This window comes from Geotrypetes seraphini, chromosome 15 (assembly GCF_902459505.1).
Source record: "Geotrypetes seraphini chromosome 15, aGeoSer1.1, whole genome shotgun sequence".
NCBI lineage: Eukaryota > Metazoa > Chordata > Amphibia > Gymnophiona > Dermophiidae > Geotrypetes > Geotrypetes seraphini.
Genome location: NC_047098.1, coordinates 55,215,643 through 55,225,835, shown reverse-complemented (window position 1 = coordinate 55,225,835; position 10,193 = coordinate 55,215,643). Strand labels below are relative to the sequence as shown.

Genomic DNA, 10,193 nt, shown 5'->3' with positions numbered 1-10,193 from the left:
ATGGTATGCCCTGTCCCCTGTCCTCCCTCTGGTGGTCTAGTGATAGGCCAGTACAGGGCACATCTAGTAGTGGGCACGTCTAATGGTAGACAGCCCCAAGCCAGCCTGCCTCCGGCCAGCCAGCTCCAGACCAACCAGCAGTCCCAGGCCATCCAGCCTCAAACCAACCAGCCAGCCCCAGGCCAGCTAGCAAGCTCCAGGCCAGCCAGCCTCAAACCAGCCAGCCAGCAAGCTCCAGGCCAACCAGCCAGCCTCAAACCAGCCAGCCAGCCCCAGACCAGCTAGCCAGCAAGCTCCAGGCCAACCAGCCACAGGCCAGCCAGCAAGCTCCAGACCGACTAGACAGCCCCAGGCAAGCCCCCCCCCCCCCCCGTACCTTTTTAAATTCTGCCATCAGCCAGCTTCACTCCTTCCCTGCCTACAGCGGCAACCTTCGCTCTTCCGGGCTCTTCATTTCCCGGCCAGCGGCGAAACAAAGCAGCAGCATGGCCATCAAGAGCAAGCTTTACGCTCTCAAGTTTCAAGTTTATTTTTGACTTATTGAATCGCTTAATTTAATTTGCTAAGCGATTTACAGATAAAAAATAGATACATCAGATTAATTATAAAAGGATACATAAATTTAACACATCATACAAAATAATAAATAAAGTCATACAAACTAACAGACACATGGGGAAAGAAAGGGTAGAACTACAATCGTATATATTAAAGAAAACATAAATGGTAAAAATACAACAGGGTAGGGGAGATAACGGGGAAATAAAAGATAAAAAAGGAAAAATTTGATAATAATCCTTAATTAAGCTCACAAATTAAACGCATCTTTAAAAAGGAAACTCTTTAAGCTGCTTTTAAACTGTTTCAGATCATTTTCTACTCTTAAGATACTGGGGCAAACTGTTCCATCTGGGGCTATTACAGAAAAAATGTCAGTGCGACGAGTTCCAATGACTTTTAGTGATGGAACTCGGCTCCGCACTGCTTTCTGAATGGCTGCCGTAGGTTCTCGTGGGACTCGCGAGAACTTACGGCTGCCATTCGGAAAGCAGCATGAGGCCGAGCGGGAGAGCATAAAGCTTGCTCCTGACGGCCGCGCTGCTGCTTTGTTTTGACACTGGCTGGGAAATGATGAGCTGGCTGGACGCTGAACCACTAGGTAAAAAAGGGGGAACGGCGACGGCAGACAGACGGATGGACCGGGGGAGGGGTGTGGTTAAAAAAAAGGTGCTACAGCGGATGGGTGGGTTTAAAAAGGAAGTGCAGCGGCGGCAGCGGGCGGGTGGGTTTAGAAAGATGGTGCAGCGGGTGGGTGGGTTTAAAAAGGAAGTGCAGTGGTGGCAGCGGGCGGGTGGGTTTAGAAAGATGGTGCAGCGGGTGGGTGGGTTTAGAAAGGTGTGGCAGCGGGCAGGTTTTACAATGGTACAGGGGGATGGGGTAACAAAATTTGTACCTTCGCTTCATAAGACGCACTGAGATTTCCACCCACTTTTGGGTGTAAAAAAGTGCATCTTATGGAGCGAAAAATACAGTAAGTATTTATTAAAAGCCAATAAAACAGGTGAGAATAATACAAAGATATTATAGAACATCTACATAAATGTGAAGAGGCATCCCATGTGGTGTGGAGAGCTTGTGTACTCTGTCTTTTTTGGGATTAGTTAAGTTCTACTGAGAACCCAGATTTTAATATAACATACATGGTTTTGAGCTAAACTGGTTTAATATTTGAGCTGAAGTTAGATCAGTATTGAATAAAATGTCATCTCATGACAAACTAATGTTATAGATTATGAATGCCTTTAAACTAGGGTTGTACATTTAACACGCTAATAACACAACTAACATGCTAAATGTGTAACTGTGTTAAAAAAAAATTTTAACGCACTTAATGCAGTTGTCTTTCCTCCACATCCAGCATTGTGCTTCCCCCTCCCCCACATTCTAAATTACACCATTATGTTTCCCTGTCCTTTCCCCCTCCTGCTGGCTCACCCATTTCCTTTAATTTCCAGCTCCTGGAGGTTTGTTCCTTGTTTTCACTGCAAACGTTCCCCTCTGTGTGCTGCTGCTGGCTTTGCCGGACCCAAAAACAGGAAGTTAATTAGGGTTGTAACTTACTGTGTATGTGCAAGAGAGATTTCTGACTCTCTTGCCGAATGGTCCCAATCCTAGACACTGAGACTGGACCAGGCATGGAGTGAAGGGCCAAACTGGGGCCCAGCACTCATCTCGCTGGAAGGTGACACCTCTACTGGGGTCGTCTTCTCCTTTCCATCTGGGAGAGGAGAGGAGGCCTCGGCTTAGTTGCTGTCTCTCAATGGGCCTGGCTCTCTTCCTCGGGGAATCAGTGAGTTGTAATACCCTGGATTGGAGTAGTGACTGGTGCTGTGCTGTGCTGACTGCATGGACAGAGCAGCAGTCGGGGTCTATTTCTCAGGAGGACACTAGGAGCCATTAGTTTTATTGCCTAGAAACATAGAAACATGATAGGCCAAATGGCCCATCCAGTCTGCCCTCCCGCAGTAACCATTATCTCTTCCTCTCTTTAAGATATCCCACATGACTATCCCAGGCTTTCTTGAATTCAGACAGTCTCTGACTCCACCACCTCCTCCAGGAGACTGTCCCATGCATCTACCACCCTTTCTGTAAAAAAGTATTTCCTTAGATTACGCCGGAGCCAATCACCTCTTAACTTCATCCTATTCCCTCTCATTGCAATTTCCTTTCAAATTAAAGAGACTCGACTCATGCGCATCTACATTACATAGGTATTTAAACGTCTCTATCATATCTCCCCTCTCCCGCCTTTCCTCCAAAGTATACAGATTGAGATCTTTAAGTCTGTCCCCATACGCCTTATGATGAAGACCACATACCATTTTAGTAGCCTTCCTCTGGACCAACTCCATCCTTTTTATATCTTTTTGAATATTGTACCCAATATTCTAAATGAGGTCTTACCAAAGTCTTATACAGGGGCATCAATTCCTCCTCTTTCCTACTGGCCATACCTCTCCCAATGCAACCTTCTAGCTTTCGCTGTCACCTTTTCAACCTGTTTGGCCACCTTAAGGTCATCACATACAATCATTTTTAGGGTGCGGTGCTTGTCCTGGATTTGTTACTTTAGTGAAAAACGTGGAAGAGCTGAAAGAGGGAGGCGGCTTCTGCTCTCTGAATTCCTTCACACCAATCCTGCTTGGCCATGAAAAGCCAGCCACTGGCCTTCACTGCAGCAAATTAATGCTCCTCATAATCAGCAAGTTCCTGCTCTGGTCTTACTGGTTATTTTATGTTGTGGGGAGGTAAAGAGATCTTATGTGTGAATGCAAAGTAGTTGTGTTAGGGAATGGAGGGGTTGGTAAATCTGCTCTAACTGTGCAGTCTGTCACGGGGACATTTATTGAAAAATATGAACCTACCATCAAAGGTTTTTTTACCGCAAAGAGAAAAAGATGGGGCAATGCATAATATGGGGTGGGAACAGATGAAACAATGCAGTGTATAAGGGGAGACAAGGCCATACTAGATGGGTGGTGGGAGAGATACGGGGCAGTGAAAGATAATAGTTTTGTTTTTGTGGTAGTGGTGATGGGGAGAGGAGGAGAAACAGTCAAGCTAGATGGGGCAGAGAGACAGGGCAATGCTATTGATGGTGTGTGAGTGATAAATAGTAGTAGTAAGAGATGAGTGATGATGGAGGGGAGAGACAGAGGTGTGATGCTGGATGGTGAGGGATGGGGAGAGAAGAGCAATGCTGGATGGTTGGTAAAAATAGAAAGGTATGATGCAAGGGGAGAGAGGGATAGATGTTGGAAATGGGGATGGAAGAAAGGAAAAAAGGAAGTGTGTGGACAGAAGCAGAGGATAGCAATAGAGAAGGGAAGAGGAGGAATGCACATAGATGTCTGGGAATGGAGGTGATGCTGCTCATTGATGGAGGGGACAGGAAGAGCTGGAAACTAGGGAGATTTGAGAAGAAAGCAGAAAAATAGAAGAAAGTTGGATGTAAAAGATGGATATTGGCCAGGGAATGAAGAAGAAAGAAGAGAGAAAAGAAATAATGAATGGACAAAACGCCATAGAAAGAGTTCAGAGCATAGAGAGAGGGAAGCAGCACCAGAAACAAGGAACAAAATGATTAGAAAAATAAAAAAAACAAAGGTACAAAAAATTATTTTTATTTACTTCCACTGTCTGCATTTTGCATCGTATGAGAGAAAATATGACAGAAGTGTTTGTGGGGGAATACTATGCGATTAATTGTGCGATTAAAATTTTTAATCGATATGCAGCCCTATTTTAAACATTTACTATGTTCTGAGTTTGCTGTGAAAACTGCTATGAGAGCTTAAAGTTTCAGCAAACTGTTCTGTCTTGTTAACTTAAGCATTACTCTTTTGATATTCATTGGAAAATATTTGTCTTCTGAGCAGTTGTGGATAATGTTGGTAAAGACCCAGAGCCTGCCAGTGGACTCAAAGAAGAAGCTATTAACACCTTAGTGAATGGAGCCGCCATCTTTTTCCCAAACCAGCATACCAGAAAGGATCAGCTCTTCTCTATGATGGTAATGATCTAACAGATTAGAAACTTTCATGTGCACTAAACTGGCTGATCAAATACTTCACTATTCTCTCTTCCACTTGAACTAGGTTGTGGGCTAGGAATTATCATGCAGCACGCAGTGCACAATTCTTTCCCGACCAGTTAGGAAAGTAAGATCCTTATTCCTCATTTTCTCCTCTTTTGACATCTAATTGCACGGTAGCATTGGTGCTGCAATACCATTTATGGAGGATAAACTTCTATAAAAGATTAGGTTACAGGCATGCAGCCTATATGGAGGTAATTTCATAACATAGTACCTATTTTATCAAATCAACCTAGGGTCTCAGACAAAGTTCTCTCTAATTTTAGCTGTCCCATGTGTGCATGAAAAACATTTTGTGGCCAAGTTTTCAGCCTCAAATAAATGTGTGTGCTATAGCCTATATTCACAGTAAAGCAAGCCAACAAAAGTGTGTGCACACACGCACATGCACAGTTTAGAGGGAACACTGGTCTCCGAACTAGCCGTCATAGTACACAGTTTCCACCTGCACCAAAAATGTAACTGTGTGTATACATTCATAGTTAGGACATGTGTATTTTACAAATCATGTACATACATTCTCTCTTCATTGCCAATCCTGCTCAAACTGCTCCTGGAAATGCCTTTAGGGATTGTGTATACAGTATATGCCTTTGGCTTCTAGCCCCAGCCTCCAAACCACATAAATGCTGATGTGCAAATTTACACCTGCCTCAAAAACATTTGTGTGCATGCATGTGTCCATTGCACCGTTACTTCTACTCTACCTAACATATTGTCAGGAATATAAGTAGGATAATCTTTTTGTGCTTCTGTGTTTTGTATTATTGCAACACTTTTTAAAAGCACTTTTCTGCATGTAAAAGGAGCTTTACTCGCAGAAGAGGCTTTAGAAAATTATCCCTTATGAAGTCAGTTCTATATCATGATACTTTTTATAGGTGTAGGTTATGGTGCCTATTCTATAAAGAGGCACAGGCACCTAGTTTTCTTTTTAGAAATGGTGGAAAATGCATGTACATTAAGATATGATCTTATACCAGCCTTATAGCTGGTGTAAATGCCTGGGCCTGGATGTTGGCACATATGTATGTAAAATTCAGCATTCTATATGTAGTATAATACAAGCTCCACCCATGTGCATGTGGCCTATGATCATAGTGTGTACTTTCTCTCTAGTTGATTTCTATAAGAGATCATTTATGCACTTAAGTGTCTAAAATACTGCCATTCACGTGCCTTCCTTTGCCTAAAACTAGGTGGCTCTTTATATAATTATATCCTAAAGGGATAATTCAGTATAGATCAGCTAAAATTAGGCTCTGGGATGTTACATGCTAAGGGCAGATTCCGTAACAGCAGTTTGCATGCATAATTGCATTTATGTAATATGTACAGGCACATATTAGCTTTAAATTGGCATGTATGATTATAAAATCTTTAAAAGTTCCTATCCTGAATACTTAATTGACTTGTTTTCTTTCTCTAACACTTGAAAACTTGGCTCTTTTCAAAAATCTAATCACCTCCCGTTCTCTAGTATCCTGTCCCTCTCTATCTTCTTAGTCCGTCTCCTATATCCCTTCATTGTAGTTCCTTTCCTCTTAACTCTGTAAACCGTGCCGAGCTCTGCGCTTGCAGAGATGGCGCGGTATACAAACCTAAGGTTTAGTTTAGTTTAGTTTAGTAACAGTATTTATTGTAACTTTTCTTGCTTCTATTTTGTAAATTGTTATGCTGTTTGCAATCCTCTTTGGACCTTACTGAGCGTTGGCAGAATACACTACTTTTAAGAATACTAGCTTAAGATCAAATTTATACATGTAACTTTAGGCATGAGCATATGCCAACAACAGAGAGAGAGAGAAAGAGAGAAAAATACCATGTTAAATGCAAACAGTACAAAAAGTGAGATAGACCAAGATCCAAAACCAAAGTCCTTTCACCATTGGTGTGAAATCCTTTAATTCATACATATGGCACTGATATAAAGACACTGCTGCGTCGAGTCTGGTGCCAAAGCTATGAATTAAAGGATTTCACATGTTTGGTGAAAGGACTTTGGTTTTGGATCTTGGTCTAACTCACTCTTTGCACTGTTTCCTTATGAGCATATACCAGCCAAATGGATGGTGTAAATCAGGGGTGCCCAAACTTTTTTGGCTTGTGAGCTCCTATTAAAATGACCAAGTCAAAATGATCCACCAACAATAAAATTTTAAAAAACACAAAGCATACTGTACGCAGAGAAAATGTTAATTATAATTTATATTTGGGGGGTTTTTCAGACAGGTCAAGGCAGATGACTTTAAAATATGCAATGTCACCTCAGTAACAACTATACAAAAATAGACAAATATACCCCCTCCCCTTTTACTAAACCGTGATAGCGGTTTTTAGTGCAGGGAGCTGCACTGAATGCCCCGCGTTGCTCCCGACGCTCATAGGCTCCTTGCGTTAAAAACCGCTATTGCGGTTTAGAAAAAAGGGGCCATAGTGCAAAATATAGACAGCAGATATAAATTCTCAGAACGGACACATTTTGATCACTAAATTGAAAATAAAATCATTTTTCCTACCTTTGTTGTCTGGTGTAGAGAATGACACAGTAGTAGTTATCCTGCCGAAACGTTGGGGGGAAAAAGTGCTCACTGCGGGCACAGGGACAAGGCCATCCACCACCCCGTGGAGCGGTGAATGGCCTTATCCCCGCAGTTAAGGGAGGGAAGGCGCACAGTCACCTCCCTACCTCCGGCCAAATCTATCTCCCTCCCCCTTACCTTCATGGCGCTTTAGAAAATAAACTGAAGCCAGCAAAACCTGCCTGTGCTGCTCTGCAGTGTGTGTGTGGGCGGTGTCAGGGCAGTGACAGGGACAGATTTTTTTCCCCGTGTCATGTTCTAGTGTGGTGATTTCATGAGTCTCTGGTTGCACTTCCCTCTGACTGTGCATCCAATATTTCTTCCCTTCTTTCTGCCTCCTGCATGCTTCCTTTCCTCCAGACTTCATTCCCCAACCAACATCTCTCTCTGTCCCTCCATGAGTCCAGCTTTTTCTTCCTCTCTCCCTGCTGCCCCCTGCCACCCGACACACTCCATTCCCTCCCCCAACTTTTTCTCTCTCCCTGCCCCCTCCCCTTTCTTTCTCTCTCTCCCTACCCACCTTCTTGCTTTCTTTCTCTTTCTTTCACTCTCCCTGCCCCCATTCTTTTTTCTTTCTGTCTTTCTCCCTGCCCCCTTTCTTTCTTTCTTTCTGTCTTTCTCCCTGCCCCCTTTCTTTCTCTCTTTCTTTCTTTCTCTCTTTCTTTCTTTCTCTCTTTCTTTCTTTCTCTCTTTCTTTCTTTCTCTCTCTCGCTCCCTTTCTCTCGCTCCCTGCCAAGCCTCCTCCACCATTGCCAAATGCCCCAAGCAAACACTTCCTCTTGTCTGCTCTTACTCTTATTTCCCAAATTATGTATTTTTCTCTCAGTTCCCTTCCCCCATTACAGCGCATGCTCCCTCTCTGAGTTCCTATCACCCTCACAGTCTATTTCTTCTCTACTGCCACAGCTCCACTCCAAGTTTCTGTCTCCATCAGTCTGTCACTCTTCCCTTTAGAACTTTCAGCCACTTCTGGCTCTTCATAGCAACATTCTCTGTCCCAGCTATTAACCCTTTCAATTCACTTCATTCCTTCCCATGAGTTTACTCCCAACCTGCGCTTCACTCTCAACCGTGTGCTGGGCTCACAAGCCTTCTCCTCCCCCCCCCCATCCCCTCCGACATCAATTCTGACGTTATACGTGTAACAGCCAATTAGTGGAAATGAACACCAGTTGTAGTCAATAATTGGCTGTGCCAATTAACATCTACTTATCTATTAAGTTACACATGCAACTAACCTTATTCTATAATTTGTGCTAGTTGGAAATTTGAGTGCCCAACTTTCTAGAAGAAGGGTGTAAATGTTCAGCAGCTCGCTGAATTGACAGCACTTCAAATGAAAGCTCTTGCATTATGCTCAGATTGGGCAGCGGCGATGCCAGCTTCTTTAAAACATCCTGCCAGTATGACCACACCTATACATTTTAATGTTTACTGATCTTTCTGTCAGCATTGCCCATAAAAGTACCAGTGACCATTTCTAATGTGGTCATCTGTCCTTGAAAAACTAAACTCAGTGAACACATTTTGCAAAGGTCATTCAATGCTTTTCAGGGGATAGTTTGGAGTCGCTACTTCCTTGAACTGGATTAGAGCCAGTGAACATGAATGGAAGGCGCTATTTAACATGCAAATCCACCAAGTCGCTTAATTACGCTTTAATTAAAACTTTGAACTTGATTAGCTTGAATTTTAGTCACTGAGCGTGCTTTCCAGAACTTGCTGCTGTCCATTAAATAATTTGAAGTTGGTAACTTCTAAAAGAAACAATCTGTTGCTACTACCAGAAAAGGTTCATAGACAACAGCGCGAAAGACAAAAGCGCGTGCCGACAATTGAGCGCAGCGCGCGCCGCTCTAAATTACAGTTTTTAGGGGCTCCGACGGGGTTTTTTCTTGGGGAACCCCCCCAGTTTACTTAATAGACATCGCGCCGGCGTTATGGGGGGTTTGGGGGGTTGTAACCCTCCACATTTTACTGTAAACTGAACTTTTTCCCTAAAAACAGGGAAAAAGTGAAGTTTTCAGTAAAATGTGGGGGGTTACAACCCCCCACGCCCCCCACAACGTCCCCACAACGCGGCGTGATGTCTATTAAGTAAAGTAGGGGGTTTCCCCCCACGCCCCCCCGTCGGAGCGCTAAAAACAGTAATTTAGAGCGGCGCGGCGGCGCGCACTGCGCTCAATTGTCTGGGCGCGCCTTTGTCCCGGCGCGCTTTTGACCTGACACCCCAGAAAATGTAGGCACATTCAGTTTCTCCTTTGATGCTCTATTAGCCTAAGTTGCTTTAGGTACATTAGATAGTGAGTCCACCGGGACAGATGGGGAAAATGCTTGAAGTACCTGTATGTAAACTGAATTGAGTGTGATTGTAAAACTGCAGAAAGGCAGTATACAAGTCTCGGTCCCTTTCCCTTCCCTTCCCTTTTTGGCACTTGTCTTGTAATGTTTTCACTTCCGATCCATTTCATTCTACAGCCATAATATTTGTTTCAACAAATGATCCTTCTCATTTTTCAGAAAAACATCACAGATAAAGACCAGCTACAGTCTGTCTACCTCACTTTCCAGTCTCTGTGCACTTACTTTAGGTATGTTCAGTTTTTACAGTAGATATATTTTGGAATTTGTCCAGCAATTCATTTTCGGATCTCTTGAATGAAGGGGTAATTTTGTATAGACCCTGAACATACAGGTTTATTTAAAATTTGATTATATTGCTTTTAATACTTCTAAGCGATGTACACTTTAAAATGGGGTACATTATTATAAAATAAGAATACATCTCAAATCATACAAGGACCAACATGATACAACAAGGAAAGGGGTTGAACTACAATAGTTATAGGAAAGAAAGGAGTCTAGGGAAGCACATAAAGGGTTGACAGGGGGAATCTCTGATGCTTTACATACTAAAATTAGGCACTATAAAAATATAGGGGGCAACTCTA

General features: G+C 43.1%; 1 protein-coding gene across 2 annotated transcripts in view; it reads left to right on the top strand.

The window, feature by feature from the left end:
- The window catches only part of ZZEF1 (zinc finger ZZ-type and EF-hand domain containing 1), a 227,694-nt gene that overhangs the window by 63,560 nt on the left and 153,941 nt on the right, over positions 1-10,193 (top strand). For both annotated transcript variants that reach the window (XM_033921488.1, XM_033921487.1), the window contains exons 16-17: positions 4,443-4,576; positions 9,763-9,833. In XM_033921488.1, coding sequence (XP_033777379.1) covers positions 4,443-4,576; positions 9,763-9,833 — 205 coding nt within the window. The remainder of the gene's footprint in view (positions 1-4,442; positions 4,577-9,762; positions 9,834-10,193) is intronic.